This window comes from Agelaius phoeniceus, chromosome 11, assembly GCF_051311805.1.
Source record: "Agelaius phoeniceus isolate bAgePho1 chromosome 11, bAgePho1.hap1, whole genome shotgun sequence".
Classification (NCBI taxonomy): domain Eukaryota; kingdom Metazoa; phylum Chordata; class Aves; order Passeriformes; family Icteridae; genus Agelaius; species Agelaius phoeniceus.
Window position 1 is genome coordinate 5,029,631 of NC_135275.1, and position 24,307 is coordinate 5,053,937.

The 24,307-nt window shown below is 42.0% G+C and overlaps 1 protein-coding gene across 11 annotated transcripts in view; it reads right to left on the reverse strand.

Annotated features, from left to right (window-relative positions):
- The window catches only part of SLC6A11 (solute carrier family 6 member 11), a 112,714-nt gene extending 89,073 nt beyond the window's left edge, over positions 1-23,641 (reverse strand). For 9 of the 11 annotated variants that reach the window (XR_013183808.1, XR_013183807.1, XR_013183809.1 and 6 more), the window contains exons 1-5: positions 23,418-23,640; positions 22,760-22,990; positions 19,945-20,079; positions 19,629-19,769; positions 18,101-18,191 (exon numbers count right to left, since the gene is read on the reverse strand). Coding sequence is in view for 3 of the 11 variants with exons in the window: in XM_054640027.2 (XP_054496002.1) it covers positions 18,101-18,191; positions 19,629-19,769; positions 19,945-20,079; positions 22,760-22,979 (587 nt within the window). In the remaining 8 variants the exon portion in view is untranslated. Of the gene's footprint in view, positions 1-18,096; positions 18,192-19,628; positions 19,770-19,944; positions 20,080-22,759; positions 22,991-23,309 lie in introns of those variants that run through there. The other 2 variants (XM_077184266.1, XM_077184267.1) reach the window with 2 other exon arrangements.
- Between the last annotated feature and the right edge of the window lie 666 nt (positions 23,642-24,307).

Genomic DNA, 24,307 nt, shown 5'->3' on the forward strand with positions numbered 1-24,307 from the left:
ACATTTTTAAGGTGAAATCTGAGAGAAAATATTTATGGTTGGGCCACAATAATAGTGAAATGGAAACATTTTTCATTTAGCTATATTTTCACTGTGAACTAATAATGAAAAAAAATCCTTATGTTTTAATCAAAACACACTTTTTATGGCTATTTGGATTTATTTCTGTACATGTGAACATAAACATGAGTAAGGTTCCTTTCCCACGATGGGTGTGCAAGTCACTTCAATTCCTACACTCTTCTTCCCTATCTGCAAAGCAACTTCATAAATAAATGTTCTCTCTCTCTCCTGCTTGAAATATTTCACCCACCAAAAGATGGCGTTACAATTTTTAATAAAGGCTTAAGGTGAAGATTGTTAAAAGCAATCAATTCCTGGGGGCAGAACGAGCTCAGAGTTTTCTGGATGCTCTCAAGTCCCAAAGGGCAGAGACATCTCCTTCACCCTGGCCAGATGCTTTTGTCAAATGTCACAATGGCAAATTAATGGGATCGCCACAATTAATTATCCCCGCGGTCCTATTGAAAACAGACGCGTGCTGCCAATCAAGGGGAGCTGTCAGCGCCATAATGAGGAGTTAATTACCCCAAAAGGCTGTCAAGGCTTTGGATTTCCTTTGTTCCGGCAGAACAAAGGGTTGGAGTTTCCCTCAGAAAGGGAGCAGCAGCAAGTCCAGAAGTGATAATTAATCTGTAACATGGAATGGATGCAAAGAATGGATCCGAGGAGGGGAAATCCCTCACAGCTCTCCCTAAAGCCAGCCCTAAATTCTGCTGCTGGAACCATCTCAACAGCAGCAGGGGATGAAGTTTTGATAGGAGGGAGAAATCAGAGCATTAAATTCTTCTCACAGAGCCTCAGTTCAGTCATATCTACCCCTATTCTTTTATTATTCGACTGAAATAATCAGAAAAGGGGAAGCATTTTGAAAATATATGGTTGCCCCCTGTGTCTGAGACATGAGGTTGATATTCAGGGGTCACCAGTGCAGCTTCTACCTAAAACCTGCCATAAATCACTGAAAACAACAACAACAACAATAAAAAGATTGTGTAGCTTCTTCCAGTCCTTCCTCCTCTTCTCTTACAGCAAGAGCCCTGCACTGCTTGGTTCTTGTCAACTCTTCATGCCCAGAACACAGAAACAAGCAGTAAAATCAGCAATGTGCTCCCCTCTGATCTGAAGGAGCAAATGTTTGAAAAGTTCTGTAGTGAGTCTATAGCTCAGCTGCTTTGCATCACACTTGGGTAAAAAGAAAGAAATAATTTTATCCTAAATTTTTACTAATTTTTTTTCTTTAATTTAGGATTTGTTGAAGCTGAGCATCTTTAAAACCCTCTCAAATCAAATGAGAAATAACAGATATTTCATTGCAATTGTTGGACTCTTTCTCACTAGAATTCACTGCTGCCACTTCTTTATTTGAAGAAATTATGATCAACAACATTTCTTGACAGATAAAAGCCCAAGAACCTGGGAGACCAGAGTAGCTTGGTACAAGCCAGTTTAAGCAGAATTTGCTGGCAACAGCTTCAGGCTGCGTGAAACTTTTCTGTGAGAAAGATTTCTCCTGCACTGAAGACACAAATCATTAATTACTGTTGGATCTCATTGAAAACAGCAAGTGATGAGAGTTGGAAAGTATTTATTGTAGGTATTGAGCTTGTTTTGCTGTTGTAGCTGTTTGAGGGGGGTGTTGTTTTGTTGTGTGAAAATATTCAGCACTTCAGCCCCTTGAACCCACCCAGAGCCTGGGAGAGAGGCCAAGGGATTGGTGGCACTTGAGCTTCTTGGGCAGAAAATTGAGGGAAACACTCTCCACTGGCCTGGGGGGAGCCTGGAATCAAAGGTTAACTCAAACCAGGGCAAGGATTTCAGTCAGCAGTAGCAAATATTAATTCTCCCCAGCATATCTTGCTTGTAAGTAGAATATTAAACCCCAGGCAGAGTGGATTTGGGGTGTCTCACACTGGGCCTGGAGGTTTCATTGCCTCTGATCACACACATTTCAATTGGGTAAATGTTAGTGAAGGTTCTTACATTTCTTCCTGGAAATAAAACAGAATAAAAGTAGCAAAAGTTCCAGGAATCTGATGATAAAAAGATAAATTTGGGGGGAATAATAGGGCACCTCTCCAAGGGGAGAAATGCTCAGGTCTGGTAACGAAATGTCAGAAATGCTGAGGTCTGGTAACAAGGGTCTGTGCAGTTGGGCTGAACAAAATCATGACAAAATTATTACAGTGTAGATTAATTCCACTTAGACTAACAAATATTGTAAGCCTGGCTTAAATCTCACTTGAATGTAAATATAAATGTGGATTAAAAAGGAAATAAAAATGGATAGTTAGGAACTATCTAAATAGTTAGAACTATATAAAGAAAAAATTCAGCATATTTTTATGCTACATAAAAGAATAAAATAATAAACCCAGGAAGAAGTTAGACCTCATACAAGGACCTGGTGCTCCCCATTGCCAAGGGTTACCTCTGTTCCTTCAATTTACATCACTGCATGTGCAAAATTTACACAAAATTTACCCAATAAAATCCCACTGGGAGATGATTTCAACAAGTACCTATTGAAAATGGGACTAATTTGTTTAAGAAAGTACTAAAACACATTTCAATGAGTTTCAAGCCTGGCTTCAAACTTATCTGAATCTAAATATAAATGTGGATTAAAAAGGAAATAAAAATGGATAGTCAGGAACTATCTAAATGGTTAGAACTATATAAAGAAAAATTTCAGCCTATTTTCATTACACATAAAATAATAAAATAATAATCCCAGGAAGAAATTAGACCTCATACAAGGACCTGGTGCTCCCCATTGCCAAGGGTTACCTCTGTTCCCTCACTTCACATCACTGCATGTGCAAAATTTACACAAAATTTACCCAGATAAAATCCCACTGGGAGGTGATTTCAACAAGAAATAACAAGATTATTTTACCTACTGAAAATGGGACTAATTTCTTTGAGCAAGTACTAAAACACATTTCAATTTGGTGCATCAGTGCATGGAGAGGAAGAAGGGCTCCTCTGCTGGAATTGCTGGAGAGGGGATGGTTATGAGATAACTGAAAGCAACCTTTCCACCCAAATTTGCAAACAAACCTTCTGAAAGCTGACACACTGTTTATTGGCTGTGGGAACACTGGATTTTCCTGGGAAAGAATGTCTTTAATAAAGTTGGAGGAGCTGGAACAGGCTCTTGAGCAGCAAGAGGATTAACAGCTGCCAGCACAGCGTTGAAAGGAATGTCCTGGGGTACTTCTTGAGTCATTTCATGATTTGGGAAGCTGAAGAATAGCTCCAATCTATTTGAGGAGGGTCCCTTCATGTTCCCACTTCCATTTGGAGCAGCTTCCAGGGCACTTGGCTTTAAAAACCCAACAGCAAGCAGCAGCCAAGGAGAGGAGCCCCTTGAGGAGCCCCGTCCATGGGGATGTGCCCAGCCAGGAGCTCAGGGGCAAAGCTCCCCTTACCCGGGGCCAGCCTCTGCCCTCAGAGCATCCTGGGGGCATAAAAACAACAAAACCATGCAGTGCCCCTCTACAGGACCCTTCTTATTTTATATTTCTTTTATATTTTATATATTTTATATTTTGGTGCACTTTTATCCCTGCAGCTGTCAAACCCAGCCCATATTTACCTTGTGAACATTGTCAATGAGCTCCTTCTTCAAAAATCAGAACATCTCTGAGGGTGTGCAGATTTCTCACCAGTTTAGGGGGAAAAGATTGAGATCTTTTAGACACCCTTTATTCCTGTGTGAAAGTAAATCTAAGTTTCTATCTAGATATTTCCTTAACTCACATCTTTCTTTCTCTCATTGCACTTCGTGCAATTAATATTCATTTATTTCTGTGAAAATGTATTGCTTTGAATAATTCATGCCCAAATGCATTCAGGTATCCTGTGCAAATACAGAGTTTCTGACTCAGAAACTTGAGCAGATATTACTGAACTCTGAAAATTCACTATTCCAATTCCAGGCACCAAAATCCTCTGTGGATCTTGAAGTGCCAGGAGCTTTTCCCTGCCAAAATACCTGTCAGGAAAGTGGAACATTTCCCTGTGGCTGTCTAATCTGAGCTAATTGCTGTCTGATTTAGAGAGGCAGATCCATGCATCCAGACTGCAGAACTCCAAGGTGGAAAAGAAATAGCTGAGAAGGAACAAGTTGTTTTGCAAGAACCAGAGAACACGAGATATTAAAGATTTGAGATATTCTCCACTGACTTATCTGCTTAGATGACAACTTTGGAAAATGATACCGATAAACTTAAAAAAAATCTATGCTGAATGCTAAATATAAAACTGTGAAACCAAAAGGCTGGCAGCTTACTTTGTGAAATTCTTGGATTTTTTTAGCTAAGATAAACATGTTTTACATAGATCAAGGTAAAAAAATATATCCTTCAATAAAAGTAATCTAAAAAGAGTGTTTTTAATTGTTCAGTCAATTCATTAGTGGATTTCATGTGCTGGTTTGCAAGGTTTCTCTTCTCTGGTGTGGTTTATCTTTTGACACTGAAAATGTAAAGAATGGTGCAGTCTTGTCTTAGAGAACAGGTATAGAACATTCTATGTCCTGGAAACATCAAAGCTGGGAAACATTTCTCAGCTTTAACACCTAAATCCTCTTCTGTACATTACAGGACTGCAAAAGATGATAACTGTCAGATTAGAGACTTTTGAGTTTCATTGCATAAACAAAAAGTAACAGCTGGAAGATCACATACCTCTGATGAGGGACTTGAGCAAAAATGTGTGGGAGATCTCTCCCTTTTCCAGGAGGAGAGCACATATTTGAGCAGTGATAACCTTTATGAGCTTTGACCCAGAGAATGGTTTGGGTTGGGAGGAACCTCAAAAAATCACCAAGTGCCACCCCCCTGCCCTGGGCAGGGACATTTTCTACTGTCCCAGGGGGCTCCCAGCCCTGTCCAGCCTGGCCTTGGGCACTGCCAGGGATGCAGGGGCAGCCCCAGCTGCTCTGGGCACCTGTGCCAGGCCTGCCCACCCTCCCAGGGAGGAATTCCCTCCCCATATCCCATCCGACCCCAATCTCTGTCAGCCTGGAGCTATTCCCACTTTTCCTGGCACTCCATGCCCTTGTCCAAAGTCTCTCTTGTTTCTAGTTCCATTTCTCTCCCAACAATATCTATCCTATTCTATAACATTTCTAAATCAACATTTCTTCTCTCAAAGTTTACATACAAGCACACACTATATAAACCTTCTATCAAATTTTAAATTTTTGCTATAAATCCATTTCCCACATCTCTCCATCTTCCCTGCAGCCCCTGCAGGCCCTGCAAGGCCACAATTCAGTGAGCCCAAAGCTTCTCCTGTGCAGGTGAACACTCCCAGCTGTGCCAGCCTTTCCTCCCAGCAGAGCTGCTCCATCCTCTGCTCATCCTGGAGCCTCCCCAGGGCTTGACACCACACAGAGCACATCCTGAATCACTGTCAGCATTCAGAATTCAGCAGGACACCCCTCAGGCTGCACTCAATCGGTTCTGACCTTCCTTCCACCCAAATCCTACAATGCAGGAGAGGAGGAGGAGCAGAGACACACTGGGCACTGCCTGACCCTGCTCTGTCTTGCTGCCCTGAGGAGCTCAGGGATGGTGACATGGGCAAGAGTGGCACAGTGACAGCATTAACACCCTACAGATGGGAAATATCTGACAGAGATAATGCCTTAAAAAGAAATTATTCCTTTTAGACTTTGTATTCCCCCTCTAGAGTCTGATATTTTGGAAAGTAAACATGGGCTGGTTGTGCCAGGTGTTTTCCCAGGGCAGTGCTGTGGTAATCACTGAAACACCTCCAGAACAAGCACAGCTACAACTGTAAAATTAAATAAATCCCAGTGGAATTTTTTGCACATTTCGTCACTAAAAGTGTTTAAAATCAAGAGAGAGAGTCTGGATGACAAAGTCTCCCTGCAGGTAAACATGGCTTTTCTGGAATATCCAGAATAAGAGCTCCAGGCTCTGTGTAGTGTCCAAACCTCTTTTCTGAGGGTTTACTGGAAACTCTAAAATAGGAAATATACCCACAGGTTTCTAAAAGAGCTTAAAAAGGCCCTTGACAGATATTGCTGGATACCCACATGTACTCCCCGACCATCAGCGCTCAAGGATTAGAAAGAAGAAGTTCAGCTTCTAGAAGATAATCCATGGGTTATAGATTGAGAGAAATTTATTGGAAATTCTTTGAAGTGTAAGACTTCATTTCTGGAAATCCATCAAATTCCATACTTGGCTTGTTTCTCAAAGCAGCAGACAGACAATTCCCTGTGGTCACATTAGCAAGAATCCCTCAGCTACAGCATTATTCTGAAATATTTACTTCTGCCAGCAGATCCAGTGTGAATGACACAGAACAGAATGAATCCTTCCTGGCTGAGCCACACTTGCTGCTATCCAGCTCCTTCTCCTTAAATTCCTGCCAGGGTTGAACATTGTTCCATTCATTACCCATTTCTACACACCTCCAGTTTAAAAGTGAAATTAGGCTTTCCTCTGCAGAATTTTTGGAGCATTCACATTCTCTGAACAAATCCCTTGGCCCAGGATTTTCTCCTGGGAAGCTGAGGACCCTCAGAGAAAAGGAAAACAATTCTGATCTCATTTGCTTCTCCTGTGTTGTGCTCCTGTGGAATGTGTTTGGAGATTGTTCACCCACAGGTGATTGTTCCATTGCATTCTGCTGGGAGTTGTTTTCACTCTTTGGCCAATCAGGGCCAAGCTGTGTCAGGACTCTGGAGAGAGTCAGGAGTTTTCATTATTATCTTTTTAGCATTCACTAAGTGTTCTTGCTGTATTCTTTAGTATAGTTTAGTATTCTTTAATATAATGTAGTATAAAAAAATAATAAATTAGCCTTCTAAAAGCATAGAGTCAGATTCATCATTCCTACATTCATCAGGACATTCCCAGCAAATACAATTTTGAGGTAGGCTGAGGTCAGGAAGGAAATTTATCCTGAATTTCCAGGATATATCCTGAATATATCTAGGAAGGAAATTTATCCTGAATTTCCAGCTTTCCCCTCAGACACTTGCTGGGTGTTACACACCCTCCTGGCTGGGTGTGAGGTGCTGCACAAGGAATCACCTGAGTGGGGAGGATTCATGGGGCATTCACATTCCCTGAACATGATTCCTTCACCCAGGGTTTTTCTCCTGGGAAGCTGAAAGGCAGTGAGAGGCCTCAAGGAAAAGGAAAACAATTCTGATCTCATTTGCTTCTCCTGTGTTGTGCTCACATGTGGAATGTGTTTGGAGATTGTTCACCCACAGGTGATTGTTCCATTGCATTCTGCTGGGAGTTGTTTTCACTCTTTGGCCAATCAGGGCCAAGCTGTGTCAGGACTCTGGAAACACTCACCAGTTTTCATTATTATCTTTTGGCATTCTATAAGTATCCTCACTGTATAATCTTTAGTATAGTTTAGTATAGTATTCTTTAATATAATGTAGTATCATAAAATAATAAATTAGCCTTCTGAGAACATGGAGTCAGATTCATCATTCCTGCCTTCACTGGGACATTTCCCAGCAAATACAATAAATTTTCTCTACAGCTTGCAAAATTTCTACAAATTTCTACTACAGCTTGCAAAACATGAAAAGAGACACATTTCTTGTGTGAACCCCTGGCTCATTAAGGTCAGCACAGGCTGACTGTATAAATAATAATATCATGTATAATTGTATATATATATGTATAATAATAATAATAATGTACAAATATATTAATTTTTTCATTTTTACATGTGTGTATCTCTCACACTGAGACAGTGAGAGATAAACACAGAACATCCCCTTCCTGACCTATTTTCCTCACCCTTCTTTCACTGAAGTCATGGCAACTTCTCCTTAACCAACCCCAAGGGTTTAATCCTGTTAAATCACTTTTTGTGCTGCTCCACTCACCTCTGCTCTACAGTCTCTTTGCTCAATGTACCCAATGACTCCTTCAGGCATTTTTTCTTGTAATTTTCCCTCTTCTCCTCTCTGAAGAAGTCATCCAGCAACAAAAATCTCCCTTTTTATTCACCTTGAGTGGTGTAAATTAGCTCAGCACACAGCACCAGCTGTGAACTGAAAGCACCCAGAAGAAATCAAGTCAAGCTGATGCCTCTCAGGATTTGTGTGGAGCCTTTTAGAAAACCTGTACAGTTGTACTCAGCTTTTCACTATTAATTAAATGTTCATCAAATGAGAACTACTGAGCACAAAATATTGAGTACTGCATGATCTTGTAAAACAGACCTTCACTGTGAGTTTTTGGCTACAAATTCATGTAACAAATGAATGGTGATAAGCTCTTATCTCTTCCTCACAGAACAGGCCAAAAGAAAACCATTACCCAACCGGCAAAAAAATTTTTAAAATTGAAAAAATTCCTCTGTCAACATATTTCTTATCTCACTGGCCTTAAACTCTAGTCACAAAAAAACCCCTAAGATGTGAAAAGGAGCAGGGGCATGAGGAATAAAAAATAACTTAGAGCCCAAAAGGGAAAAAAAGCTGCAATTGAACATGATTTTTTTGGGCAGGTCTCAATGGTTTGTCCACATTTGCAGCTGCTGGGTCTTCATAAAATATCACTGCTGTAGCACTCCCAAATTACAGATTATTGATTAAATCCAGATTCATTCTACTGGATCAATTTTTCATGTATGAACTAACACCTATGGACACCAGCTATGGAATAATTAAAGAAGAGCTGTTGAAGGGATCTGGGGGGGATTTCAGTGATTTCCTTTGCCCCCAGAGGACAGCAGTGCCCATAGTGATGTTTGAAGACCTGCACTGATTGGTGTCCTGGAGCATTTCCAGGAATTCCAGGGCAATATTTAATGAACTTCCTCAGAAAGTCCTCCTGACACAGCAAAGCAATTTTGCTGCCATATAAGAATATAGTGCAAAGCAGTGAAATAATAATAATAATAATAATAATAATAATAATAATAATAATAATTTGTTTTGTTTCTTCCAGCCTGTGCTCATTATAATTTTTGCACAGTAAAAACACCTCTCCTTTGAGCATTTAATTTGATTTAAAATCCCAAGCAACCACCCTTTCTGTTAACATCCTGAATCCACAAAGCCATATTTGGGAAATACTCTTAAAAAGTGTCTAAACATTTGATTTTTCTCATGATGATATTTTTCCAAGAGCCAAAAGCAGACAGAGGCTTGATGAATTGCATGGAAATCTGTCCTTTACATGGTGTCCATGCTGAGATAGCAAAAAACCAGAGGAATGTGACTCCTGTTAAATGATGTTTTCAGTTACTTGTGCATCCCTAAAATCCCTCTCAGCAGAGCCCTGCCCATTCCCAAGTCCAAGGCAGGGAATAAACGTACTGGACACATTCCTGAACAGTTGGAAATAAAAGTCTCTTCTTTGCTTGGATATTTAAGGGATTACAGAGATATGAAAAATATGCCTTGGAAGAGCTCCATGTGGTTTGTTGGCACTTCCAGTCCTGAACATCTCTTTCCTGTGGTCAACCAGTCAAGAAAATAATTCCTGGAGTGGGCAACTTGGTCAAACATGGATGGGACTTTTCAGCTTGTCCTGTGGGGAGCTACTGGAGGGGACAAATTTCTTTCAGACAGCAAATGGCACCAGCAGTATCCTACTTTCAGTTTTTCAAATTTAAAAGTTTATCTAGACAGTTCCTAATTTCAGTTCTAGATACTTCCTACTTTCCAAATTGAATTTTCCTAGTTTTCCAAATTTAAATGTTTGTGTAGACACTTCCTACTTTCACTTTTCTAGATTTAAAAGTTTGTGTAGACACTTCCTACTTTCACTTTTCTAGAAGATTTAAAAGTTTCTGTAGATATTTGTAGGAGGCTGTACATAATAAAGAAGAAGTAGCCTACTTTCAGTTTTTCAGATTTAAAAGTTTATCTAGACAGTTCCTAATTTCAGTTCTAGATACTTCCTACTTTGAGTTTTCCAGATTTAAATGTTTGTGTAGACACTTCCTACTTTCACTTTTCTAGATTTAAAAGTTTGTGTAGACATTTCCTATTGTATAGAAGGTTTTTAAGTTTGTGTAGACACTTCCTACTTTCAGTTTTCCAAATTTTAAAATTTTGTGCAGACCCTTCCTACTTTCAGTTTTCTAGAAGATTTAAAAGTTTGTGTAGACACTTCCTATTGTCAGTTTTCTAGAAGATTTTAAAGTTTGTGTAGATACTTCCTACTTTCAGTTTTCCAAATTTTAAAAGTTTGTGCAGACACTTTCTACTTTCAGTTTTCTAGAAGATTGAAAAGTTTCTGTAGATATTTGTAGGAGGCTGTACGTAATAAAGAAGAATGTACATAATAAAGAAGTATCCTGCTTTCAGTTTTTCAAATTTAGAAGTTTACCTAGACAGTTCCTAATTTCAATTCTAGATACTTCCTACTTTCAGTTTTCCAAATTTAAATGTTTGTGTAAACACTTCCTACTTTCACTTTCCTAGAAGATTTAAAAGTTTCTGTAGATATTTGTAGGAGGCTGTACAAAATAACTCAGGAAAATGGGATGAGCTGGTTTTATAATTGCATAAAACCAGATATAGCTGAAGGAAGGCCTTTCAATGGAAGAGCTTTAATAAAAAACTAATTTAAAATTTTTGAAAAATAAAAATACTAAATTTAATTAATTAAATTTTTAAAAATAACGAACAAAAAAAAAATTAAAAACCCCACACAAAAAACCAGCAACCCAACAAGTTATGAGAAACCAATGAACCCCTGGCAAAGGCAGAAGAAACACTCCTGGTTATTTTGGCTCATGCTGCTCTGGGCTGGTTTGGCCAAGCCCATCATGGCACCACTGAGGTTTTGCTGTTTTAGACCTTTCACTTTATATTAATTTCACCCCTTCAAGCAAAATGTGCTTCTCTCATGTAATTCTTTCCCTTCAACAGCAAGTGCATATATAGATGTACAAGTCTGAACACACATTCCTATCTTAACCCCAACAGTGAAAATGCCCTTATTGCTTACAAATAAAACAGATTTACCATTTTTCAGTAAAATTGGATATCTAAGCCAGCAGCTTCTAAAGATCATAACTTTAAGCACCTCACTCAGTTTTTGTGCATGTTTACCAACCATTAGTAGCAATAATAGCATTTTTAGAACTTTAACAATTGTGCAATTAAGGGATATTTTAAGTAGCTCATGTATGACCTTTGCTACAAAAATTTAATTTCTGGTTTTGACACCACTGCAAGCTCAAACTTGACTGTGCATTAACACAAGAACCAACCAAATGCTACAAATTCCCAAAGCAGTACAAAGTCAGGAGAATTTGCAAACTGGAAGGTCATTTTTTCATCATCCACAGCGAAAGTGTTATGTACAACAGGAAGTGTAAAAATCAAAACCCATGGAAGTTCATCCACCTGACTTAGGGTCCAGCCCTCAATACAGGAAAAACTGTTGGACAGGAAATGTAAAAATCAAAAACCATGGAAACTTTATCCACCTGGTTTAGGGTCCAGCCCTCAATACAGGAAAAATTGGCAGCATTTGGACAGGAAATGTAAAAATCAAAAACCATAGAAGTTCATCCACCTGACTTAGGGTTCAGCCCTCAATACAGGCAAAATTGGCAGCATTTGGACAGGAAATGTAAAAATCAAAACTATAGAACTTCATCCACCTGACTTATGGTTCAGCTCTCAATACAGAAAAAACTGTTGGACAGGAAATGTAAAAATCAAAAACCATGGAAACTTTATCCACCTGGTTTAGGGTCCAGCCCTCAATACAGGAATAACTGTTGGACAGGAAATGTAAAAACCAAAAACCATGGAAGTTCATCTCAATGCAGGAAAAACTGGCAGGATTTTGATACCCATCCCATTTGCTTTTTTTCAGCTGAAGTCAGGCAAAGTCAGTGATCTTGAGGCAAACCCAGATGGAGAGCTCACGAGGCTCCAAAGAAAAAGGGATTTTCACACGGCCCCTCATGAGCTGGGCAGCAAGGGGAGGGCCTGGCACTGTTTAATGCCCTACAAGACACCCACAAAGGGCCTGGCACTGTTTAATGCCCTACAAGTCACCCACAAAGGGGCTGGTTCTGTTTAATGCCCTACAAGACACCCACAAAGGGGCTGGTTCTGTTTAATGCCCTACAAGACACCCACAAAGGGGCTGGCACTGTTTAATGTCCTACAAGACACCCATAAAGGGGCTGCCACTGTTTAATGCCCTACAAAGGTTCTGTTTAATGCCCTGGTTCTGTTTAATGCCCTACAAGACACCCACAAAGGGGCCGGTTCTGTTTAATGCCCTACAAGACACCCACAAAGGGGCTGGTTCTGTTTAATGCCCTACAAGACACCCACAAAGGGGCTGGTTCTGTTTAATGCCCTACAAGACACCCACAAAGGGGCTGGTTCTGTTTAATGTTTAATGTCCTACAAGACACCCACAAAGGGGCTGGTTCTGTTTAATGTTTAATGTCCTACAAGACACCCACAAAGGGGCTGGTTCTGTCTAATGTTTAATGTCTTACAAGACACCCACAAAGGGGCTGGTTCTGTTTAATGCCCTACAAGACACCCACAAAGGGGCTGGTTCTGTTTAATGTTTAATGCCCTACAAGTCACCCACAAAGGGGCTGGTTCTGTTTAATGTCCTACAAAACACCCACAAAGGGGCTGGTTTGGGGTGCTGCTGGATCCCCTGGGCACTGAGCAGGCTCAGCTCACCCCTGACTTCTCAGTGTGCTGGGGATTAACCACAATGTGACTCCTGCACTCGTCTGTAGCCTGAATGAAACAGGATAAAACCTCTTTTTTGACTTTGCAAGGAAAGGGTTTGTGCCTTTTCCTTTTTGCTGAGAGCAGCCCCTTTTCTTTTAGGCCAGACAAAACCGATGTTTTTTCTCACTAGGCTTTACTTGGAAAGGCTGGGGATGTGTCACCCCCTCCAGAGAGTGACAGACCTCCTTGAACAGAGCACCAACTTGTTGCTACACAGCCAATAAAAAACCATTGAGGTGGAATCAGCCACAAAACCGTGGCTCCTCTTTCTGTCCAGCTCCTTCCCAGGCTCTGGAAAGCTCCAATTCCTGCCCCTGGGCACAGACTGGAGCAGCAGCCAAAAGGGCACAGGGGCATGGCTGCAGCCCCCACACCTGCCAGGCAATTTCCTCTCCTAGGAAAGCAGAAAAAGGATGGGGCAGAGCATCTCCCCTCTGTTTGCCAGGCTGTAAATGCACCCTCACCCACAGCCACGGGGATTTCTCATATCCTGCTCTAATTTAGCAGTAATTAGCAGTTAACGGTATTAACTATTCTAATTTTGGATGTCAAAAATTCTACGTGCCACGCCTTGAAAGTGGGATTATTGCTTTTTCTTAGAAAATCCTTCAACAAACTGTACCACTGGGATGAGGGAAAGGCCACAGATGGGAGAAAACAGGTCAAGTCTCTGAATGTTGGCACAAGTATGAAGGGAAAAGTGGAAATTCAAGCTCTTGTCTGTCCTTTGGAACACAGCAGCAGTGAGTTTGAAGAATAAAAAGTGAATTTTCATCAGTTTAGCTGCTTCCCTGTACACACAGAATTTGGAACTTCTCAAGGCTGCAGCTTGCAAGGCCTTCTGGAGTAACAAATCCTTTAATCCCCTAATTTTGATCAGTTGTCAGTGGTGTCTGCTCACTCAAATGAAGCCTTAAAACACTGACAGAAATAGATATTTCTAAGCAGGAAAAAAAGAAAAGATTGTCCAAACTGCCAAGTTTTGCTGCACCTCCAGCAGGATCAGCCTGTTTTCACTGTGTAGCTCCAGGGAAGTGGTTACCAATTACAGTCTCACAAAAATATTTGAAGTTTTGAAGTTGAATGAGGTTCTTTGGAGTGTACCAGGAGGAAAACAGCACCTAGCACCTGCTGCAGGATTTCTCTCTGAATCCTTTTTTGCTTTGTTTTAACAAAGAAAGAATCCATGCAAGACAAAAATTAAACTTTCACCCTCTGTGTGAGGCAGTTATCAAATCAGGGAGAGAAGATGAATTCTCAAAGTCAGAGTGTTCCTGCTAAGGGAGCAGCATCCCCTTTGCTGGGCACACCTGAGGAAGGGAAATGGAAAAGCCTCAAGGCACTGCCAGGTGTCCTCTGCCACCCCTGCACTCCCTGCCCACTTCAGCCACAGCTTTAGGGCTTGCCAAGGCTGCAGAAGCAGCAAAAGCTACAAATATTTCAGCAGAGAGGCTGAAGTTTGGGTTTGCAGTCCTCAAACCAGCTGAGGATTTGGATTTACTTCCAGTAAATGAGTGAATAAGGGCTGAGCCTTACAGCCTAGCTGGAGGAAAAGACTTAGCAGCACCAGGTAAAAGGGAAAAAAATCCTTTCCAAAGCCAGAAATGAAGATGGTTTGGGCCTGGTGTATTCATTTACACACTTAAATCCAACTTGTGCCCCTGCTGCCAGCCTCTGCTGGCACTTAGAGAACGTAAATCCTGTGTGAAACAGCAACCTGGGCCTGCCCAGCATGAGGAGCTCTCAGACTGGGAGCACTGGGCTTGAGAGCAGCACAGAGCACTGCAAAGCCACTGGGGAACTGCTGAGTCTCCTCTGGTTAGGCTGGGCTTAGTTAAAACCATCTGAAGAGAGTGGGATTATGGCAGAAGCTGTGGGATATGGCTGGGAAAGGGGAGCTGCAGCACCAGCCTGACACTTTGTAAATACAGGGCTGGATTTCACATGTGAACAAACTCACAAAAAACAACCAGGATCACTGGGCCCAACAATTACCACTCTCATCCACAGATTGAATCAACAGACCAAAAAATAAAGCCACCCCAAAAATAAAAATTAAAAAAAAAATCCCACAAAACCCCATTTTTCCTCCCCACAGCCAACCCTTCACACAATAAATTGGCTTTATGTGGCCACAGCTCAGAGGAGGTTCAATGGCAGCCTTGGCATTGCAGGGAGCAAAGGGTGAAGGTTCTAAAAAACCTGGAGCCTCCCCTTTCCCTACTCCAGCAAATCTCCCTTTCACTATTTGTTTCCACAGGCTTACAATGAGTTTATGGCTCCTGGCAGCAGAATTTACAAAATCATAAAGCAGCATCACGAGAACACCACCTCTAGCTGAGGGAAATAACATTGCTGATAACACTTATCTCCACAGAAAGTAGCTCTTCTAGTGATATTAACTGCTCTGTCATCTTCTCTTCATACAGAAAGACCCTGCTCTGCTTTTATCTTTGAGATTTAAGCCATAATTTAATTATAATCTTAATTCCAATTAGTTATTTCAAGGCAAAATCAATCCTGATTTTTTATTAAAACTCATTCTTCCACTTTGAAACTGGTTTTTCATGGTGGTTTTTTTTTCAATTTTGAAGCCATGCAACGTCATAACTACCTAAATTTCAAACAGGGCAAACACCTTCCTTAGCAGGAAGAGAGTACATTTATTTCCTTGTGCAAAACTATGCAACTCCAGTTTTACTTGGACAGAGAAAGTAGAAAAGTTTAATATCTTAAGTTATTTTGGCCAGCAAACTGTTGGTGTTACAAAAAGTTTGTGTGTGACACAATAAAGAAAGACATTCCAAATAAATAACAGATTATTTAATTTACCTTTTTTTTTTCTTGGTGTTTGTGATTTTAAAAGGTTTGGAATGTGTATTTTCAACTTTTTATTGACAAGACTGTAAAAACAGCTGGAGAAAAGGCTAAATCTGATTCTTTCTTCTGGTTTCATAATTTATTCCTGATTTAGCCAAAATCAGGTAGGGAAATATGCCCTGAAGTTGAAGGGTTTAAAACCCACTGCAACCTGATTGCAAGTGGAGCTGGAGAATCTGGTTTGGCTTCATTTTCAGAGATCTCTGAGAAGGGACAACCTTAAAATGGATTTGTGTGTGCTTCAAAATAACACTGACCAAGGAATTGAGGCTCTCCAGAGATGAGCACTGACACAAAACCCACAAAACCACAGAAATATGAGAGTGCAAAACCACAGAAATATGAGAGTGTAAAACCACAGAAATATGAGAATATGGGAGTGCAAAACCATAGGAATAAGAGAGTGCAAAACCACAGAAATATGAGAGTGCAAAACCACAGAAATATGAGAATATGGGAGTGTAAAACCATAGGAAGATGAGAGTGTAAAACCACAGAAATATGAGAGTGCAAAACTTACTTTGTGCTGTCCATAGAATTGAACTAAACATTTCCTACTTCTCTGGATAACCAGAGTTACCATCACTGGAACAGCTGGGAATATTGTTGAAAAATCATCTAAATGCAGAGGGTAAATTGGCTAATACTTGAGAAAATATACTGTTCATTTATTCCACTGATGTTAAGTCTTAATTCTCATTATCCCAAAGAACCATAGGAGATTTTTGCTAAAATAAAATAAAGCTGTAGCACTAAGTGATGCCACATGAGAAACTCTTGTTTATTCTGAAATATTATCTGTGGGTAGTTATATTTTGATTTAAGATGTCAGGTGTTCAGATTATTGAAAATTTTAACAGAAAATAAAATTTCAGTTTTACCCAGAGAGTTCATACATCTCTCATGTTATTCAGGTTTATTTAATTTGGGGGAGAGGTATTTTATTTTTAAATAAAACAGTTTTATTTGTTGAAATAACTCATGAAATCTAAGTGTACTGATGTAGCAAGAAAAAGAGATTCAGGCAGACAATAGCACATCCTAAGATTGAAGGAAATTATGTCAATCTGGAGTTTTCCCTTCAAGAAGTTTTAATTCCTGGTTCTTCAAAGTGTAGCTGTTGCTGTCCTGAACACAAACCAGCCTCGGAATAAGGCTCTGTCTTAAAAATAAAATTAATGGGTCCTCAAGAAATGGTAGTAACCCAGAATTGTGTAACAGGCTTTGAATTGTGAAATCACTCAGAATTCAAAGTAACATTCCATTTCTCTGATTGGCTCAGCACACACTACACCCTGCAAGGAACAAATGGGAGGCTACACTGCACTGATTAAATATTTATAGTCAGAAAAAATGTGTCACCACAAAAGCAGCTCATCTTCTGCAAACAGCTGATTTTCTTCCCTTAGTCTAGCAAGAAATCAGAGTCAGGGGGAGAGGAGAGAGTTAAACTCTGCTGTTATTCTAGCTGAATAACTAACACTTACACAGTCCTTTAAAAAATAATGAGATCCAGAAGCCAGAGTATTAGTTAGCTGAAACAAGGATGAGGATGTAGCTCTCCAACTCCTAAGGGAAGAAACATTTAGGAGGGAAAAAAAAAGGAAAAAAAAGAGGGGAAAAAGGAATATTGTAAATCATCTTCTTTCTTTCACCTTTGCCTCCTCATTAGTATGGGCTGGAGGCTCTTTCCTCCAGCAGCAGGAGCCAAGCTCCCGAGCAAGTGGCACACTTTGTTCTATGTCCTTTCAGGATATGGAATTCCTTTCCTTCTATCCTCTTAAAAAAGAGTTAAAAACTCTCAAAAACCATGGCAGGATAAGAAACTTTCCAGCTGAACTCACATCCCTAAGTGCTATAGGGTTATGAGGTCTAAATGGTCAAATCATTGCAAGGTAGAGAACAGTCTGCTCAAATATAAAGGTAGTGAACAGTCTGATCAAATATAAAGGTAGTGAACAGTCTGATCAAATACAAAGGTAGTGAACAGTCTAATATAAAGGTAGAGAACAGTCTGATCAAATATAAAGGTAGTGAACAGTCTGATCAAATATAAAGGTAGTGAACAGTCTGATCAAATATAAAGGTAGTGAACAGTCTGCTCAAATACAAAGGTAGTGAACAGTCTGATCAAATATAAAGGTAGTGAACAGTCTGCTCAAATATAAATGTAGTGAACAGTCTGATCAAATACAAAGGTAGTGAACAGTCTGCTCAAATATAAAGGTAGTGAACAGTCTGCTCAAATACAAAGGTAGTGAACAGTCTGATCAAATATAAAGGTAGTGAACAGTCTGATCAAATATAAAGGTAGTGAACAGTCTGATCAAATACAAAGGTAGTGAACAGTCTGATCAAATACAAAGGTAGTGAACAGTCTGCTCAAATATAAAGTTTTTGTGCACTTACTCCCAGAATTCCATCACTGGAGAGGTGGCATTTTGTAAAGAGACCTGACTGCAGTTGCTCATGTTGAGTTTTTGAAATTCCACACAGTTTTCTAGAAAAGAACCAAAAAAAAAGAGGAGTTTGCTATGTTGGTATGCAAGTACAGTTATTGTTCATGTCTCACTTTGTGCACCTTGGAAAGCCCCCACTCTGCATCACGTTTCTGGGTGGGGTTTAAGGGTTTTTGGGGGCACTAAGGGCCACAGCTGCTAATTCTGCAACACCAGGTTGTGATAACCCAGAGAAACATCCATGAGGACTCTCCTACAACACTTCCCAGAGGAATAGGGCCAAAAAATCACCTCAGGCAGAAGAAAGAAACATGGAGGCAATGGATTGGGAATTAAAATTACAACGTGCTCCTACTCCAGCTGCTGGTTCAGTGGTTTATGGCTACAAAGGGAACATGGCCAGCCCTAAACTGCCACTTTTTCCTGGTAAGGAAAGTGGGTATTTCCTCTGGCTTGTCACTATTATCATCATTATTATTATTATTATTATTATTATTATTGTTATTATCTCTAACACAAAGGCCAAAGCAGCTCAGCACTGTGGAGCATTTGAGCACTGATAACACTGGCCAAGCTCCTTGGCAGGGCTGCCAGAATTGATACCAAAGCCTTTCACATCTACTGGGCCCAAAATTACCTCCCTGAGATTTCAGAAACTAAGATTTCAGGCAGTCTAGGTGTGCTCAAAGAACACCAAAAATGCCCAGCTAATAAAAACTATGAAAGACAACATGATGGGTATACTTGATTTGAAATTGGACTGTATATAAGGGATAAATGCAAAATTTCAGGAACAAGGACAGTGGGATGAGACCCTCCCCATGGATGTTTGGGATCCAGAGACTCAAAGAGCAGAGAATGACAGATATTTTATATCAATGAGAAGACAGATGCAGAGCCCTGCCCTGCAAACCCTCCTGAATCCATACCTCATCCTGCATGCAGGAGGCTACTTTACATGCAGCAAGGATTATTTATGAGACTACATTTCCAGAAGTAGCTTGATGAACATTATCCCTCAACATCTGGCATTTAAAAGAGCAATTCCAAAGATCCACATTTAATATTTTTCCCTCTCCATTCAGACTCCTCCTGACTTCATTAGAGTGAAAGAGCAAGATTGCAACCTGTCATCAGGTCATTCTGTGCTGCAGAATTCACTCAGTGTGTTCAGGGAGAATAGATATGATTGCAAATGAGAGTCTTGGGATTTAGCCAGAAGATCTTACAGAATTAACAAATCCATAGTCTTTTTCTGCTGACATTCTCTTCTGGAGGAGAAAATGCTTTACAATAACCTAACCCAAAAAGGTCCAAGGCAGTTTCACTCCAGGTTTCCTTTTTTTTTTGCTGTAGTGGGATGAGATTGGCCCATTTGCACAGATTTTGCTACACCAGTAGCTTTGTTCAGGACATTTCAATATAATAATCAATCATTTGGGAGGATTTTATAGTGGTCATCTCTGCTGGGGTCATACCTGTATTCCATTCGTGGCCACAGGAAGCCCAGGGAAGCTCTGTAGTAAAGCAGTTGAACAAATAGAAGATAGCCCATGCTAAAATGATGATGTAATATACATTTAGGTGTGCTTCTATAACTTGGGTAGCATAGCCAATGCCTGGAGGAGCAAAAGAAAATGTGAGAAACAAAAGAAAACTTCTGCATTTCAGGCTGTATTTAATTTAAAAACAAAATCTTGCTCTTAAGCGTATCTTAACTTCAATCTTGATACAATAATTTCATTTCACTTCAAATTGAAAGCTTTCTTTTGCAGTAGAACACAGAATTGTTACCTTCAAAGAGAGGGCAAACTTTCCTCCAGCATGTGATGCCTCCTTCACTTGTAAACTGTCCCAAGGCCGTCTCCAAGAAAAATACTGGGATTCCACAGCAAATAAAAAACACCACGTAGGGGATGAGGAAAGCACCTGGGGGTGAACATTGAGGGGTGTTGGTTAGAATGAACAGGGCTCCTCAGGAGCACAGGGAGGATTTTCCCATTAAAGGAAGGATCTTCAGCTGGGAGCCATCAGTGCAGTGCAGGAAGGGTTTATCCTGCCCCAAATATCCAAAGTTAACCTGTAAGCCAGGGCCATGGGCTAAAACAGAGCAGATCAAGGGTCCTCAGCCTAAAGTCAGCTCAGGAGTCTCTCAAACACAGAAAAGATCCCAGCCATGCTCAGCTCCAAGTTCTGCTCTGCCCAGCAGCACCCTCCTTGCTTTTCTCAGGGGCGAGAAAGTGTTACAGATATTAAATCTGAGAAATCCTTTTCATGTTATTTATATGATAAGGATTGCAGAAAGGGAATGAGGAAACAACTTCAGAACTACTCCCAAGGACAAGAAAGCAGGGCCTGGCCTTATCAGCCAGAAATATTGGTGTGAAATTCTAGGAAAATAACAAAGAATCCACATTTTGGTTGGATGCTGACAGTGAACTCCAGCCCAGGTAGTGAACCACAGCAAACCCAAGCACAGCACACCCTCACCCTGCAACAGCTGCTGTGCTTCAGTCACCCTGGTGACAAAGTTGGGACAACTGCATCCGCCTGCTCTGAGTTTTCTTCATCTCATCACCAGGAGTCTCTTCCCTCAACCAGAAATTTCCTTAGAGATGAATCCCAGGTGCCTCTCAAGCAATCCATAGGGGTTCCACAAAGAATGGAATCCTTCTCTGGATAATTTACTGGCCAGTATCATCACACACACTATCACAGCGAGTTTAACAGTGCAACTTGTGGACATCCAAAGTACCAGCTTGGTTTTTTTCAACAGGCATACATCAGGAACATTAGAAAACATCAGGATGGCCAGCTTGCAAAAAGATCATGTTCCACAAAATACCTCATTCTAAATGCACAAAGAAATGAATTTTCCTCAAAAACCTGAACATCCACAGCCCAAACTTCCAGATGATTATTCCTACACTCCCTGTTATGACTTGCAGTAAGTGCCAGAGAGGTCACACCTCACGAGTCCCAAACTACAGCCTCCAAATTTGTTCTGTAACAAGCAATTTATTTCACAACTAGCTCAGATATTTACCACTGTCTTCCCCTAGCACCAAGGAGTTGGATGCATCACATTTAGGCACTAAAAACAAACTCTGGTCTAATTCCAGCAGGGGGTTACACAAGCTCACAGACTGAGCCTCCATTGACTAAAACTGGTCACTGGCAAATGTCCCGTGGTGCCAGGACATGAGCAATTAAAGCACACCCATTTATTCTATTCTTAAAGAGCACAGTGGTGATTAAATATGATATTTAAGTAATTACTTTTTCATCAAATCACCCAAAACAATGATGGAAATTCTTTCTACCTCATGTTACAGCCTTTAAAATGACAGCAAGCTGGCACACACAAATGGGCACCTAAAGCTGTAGGAACCAAAAAACTACACAGCAAATATATATTCCTGTCATTTCCTCTGCCAAAAGTTCTCTGGGAACACTTTGACCACCAACAAGAAAGGCTTGTGTATATGATGTGCAGCATGTTAACATTCAGGATCTGGTAGCAGCACTCTCTAAAGAGCTGAACTCTTGTTACCTAAGTTTGGCCAAAATACAGAGACATAAAGAAAGGAACTTCCAACAAGAAACACAATCTGCACAGCAGGATTTGTCTTGTAGGAACAGCACACAAAATGGGCTAAAAACCATCCCTGAGTTCAGATAAGGAGGGACAAGGAATAGAAATTTGGCACAGCAAACAAACCCATCCAGGAGCAGATCAGTGCTTATCAGCCCCCAACATCCTATTTTTCTTCCAGCCTCTGTGTTTACACTGCCACTGACTCAGGCCTTAAGTGGGAAGAATATTGAACCCAGTCCACAGAATTCTAAACTGAGTTTGTAATTTACTTTCCTCTCTTCACTGCTGCCCAAGCTGATGTGCTTATTCTCAGCTGTCATTGATCTTATACAGTTTACAGTTGGCTGTGGCCAGTACGTGCCACATGTTACACTCTGGACAAGTTGAGTCTGCTCTCTTCTCTCCTAAACAACATTCATATGTTGTATTTATAAGGGCTTGCTCTTTCCCAGTAATCTCTAGTTTTACATCTTTCCCTACTTTGCTGTAGGAATTGGGGAAGTACTGAGGGAAAAAAAAAAAGAACTTGGAGGTATAAAAAATTTCATGCGACAAAGAAAATTAATTTAGTCTTTGCGGCATTATTAGAAAAAAAAATATTCATCCTTTCCAAAGTACACTGCTGTGACTAATGAAGTGCTGCCTTCTTTTCTGTGTCAGACAAACTTAGTTAAGTATGCCTGGGTGTGTATTCACATGCAGAAGACAGAGTGTACTACTATGACTGAACGCTGGCTTCTCCTGCATGAAAAATGCTCCTGCAAAAAATATGTCAAATTACTAACATAGCAGCAACTTGTAAAAATAAACCACTCAGTTTGTTTGGAGAGAAGGAAAGAGAAACACAGCGATTTTTCTCAGTTGTCAGATGTTAATGCTTCCCTGTCTGCACATGCACTGAAAGCCTGAACACGTCTCTCTTACTAGTGCAATAAATCACAGCAAGGCACTCTTAACTGTTTAATTCCCGTGTTTAATTCCCATCTAAATCCACACGTGATGCCATCTTACCTCCTCCATTCTTGTAGCAAAGATAGGGGAATCTCCAGACGTTTCCCAGCCCAATAATCTCCCCTGCCACAGAAAGCACAAATTCAACCTTATTGTTCCAGTGACCTCTTTCATGAACTTTCTTATCGTTGCTGTGGACGAGGTTGGTACTTGAGGCTTCTGGGTCCAAAGCATCTTCTGGCTTGCCATTAATTATAGGAATAGTCTTTTCAGCTGTCATGACTTTTCAGCCTAGTGGAGAACAAAAGAAGAGCACACAGGTGTGTTAAGACACTTGCTGCCACTGATCTTCAACGACTGAGATCGCCCAGGGTGGCCCTGGCTCCTTGTTACCTCTGGAAATCTGGGGCTGAAAATGAGGGAGGCAACTCCACGAGGCTGGAAAAGTTGTAAGGCGGGGGGGGGGAGGAAAAGAAAGGGGTGGGAGGGAGAGAGAAGGTTCTGTGCAAGGGAAGGAGCAATTCCAAGTGGTGACAGGTAACTTGCTAGCAGAGAGGGAAGCCTTTCAAAAATCCCTCCCCAGGCAAGGATCCCATCCTGCCTGACCTACCAGAGGCCAGGGCTGTGCCGCACCTGCCGGGCACACCTGGGCGCTCAGGGCGGCGCAGAAGGGCCGGGATGGCTGTGGCCTGCCCGCAGGAGCTCCGGGATTACTCACCCAGGGCTGTGCCCGTGCCTGCCTGCGCGCCGGGGACAGGGGCCGGGCTGTGCTGAGCGCTGCCTGCGGGCGATGCTGCGGCTCCGGCAGCGCGGGCAGGGCACAGCGAGGAGGGGAGGAGGCGTTCGGGATCCCCGGGAGCCGGGAAGCCTCGTCCTGCCCTGCCGCTGCTGGCGGCCCGGCGTGGGTTGGAGGATGCTCCCCGCGCTCTGGATGGAGCCGGAATTTGCAAATGCTCAGCCCTCCCAGGAGCGATGGTTTAACACCCGCCTCCCCCCTCCGCCCACCTCAGGCTGTCCCGCCAGCTCCCCCCTCCTTCTCTTCCTTCTCCTCCTCCTCCTCCTTCTCCTCCACCCAGCATCAGCACCGAGCATCACCAGCGAGCAGAGAGCAGAGCATCCCCGGCTGCGCTCCCCGCCCGCGGCCAGGGCCAGGTTGGCAGCCGCGTTCTGCATCCCCATCCCCGGCAGTCCCAGCCCTGCTCCATCCCCTCGGGCGGGGATGGTACCCGCGGGCCCGGCAGGCTGGCAGCCGTATTCCCATTCCCCAGAGGGTCCCATCCCTGCTGCGCATCCCTCGGCAGCGATGGGACCGCGGGCAGGGCCGAGCCTGCCCGGTTGGCAGCCACATCCCCATCCCCGGTGGGTGCCATCCCTGCCCCGCATCTCTCTGCAGGGATGGGACCGCGGGCAGGGCAGGGCCGAGCCGGGCAAGTTAGCACCCGCATAACCCCCCCTCGGCGGGTCCCGGCCCCGCTGTGCATCCCTCGGGCCCGGCAGGTTGGCAGCCGCGTTCTGCATCCCCATCCCCGGCAATCCCATCCCTGCTCCGCAGCCCCCGGGCAGGGCTGGCACCGCGGACAAGGCCGAGCCCCGCAGGCTGGCAGCCAC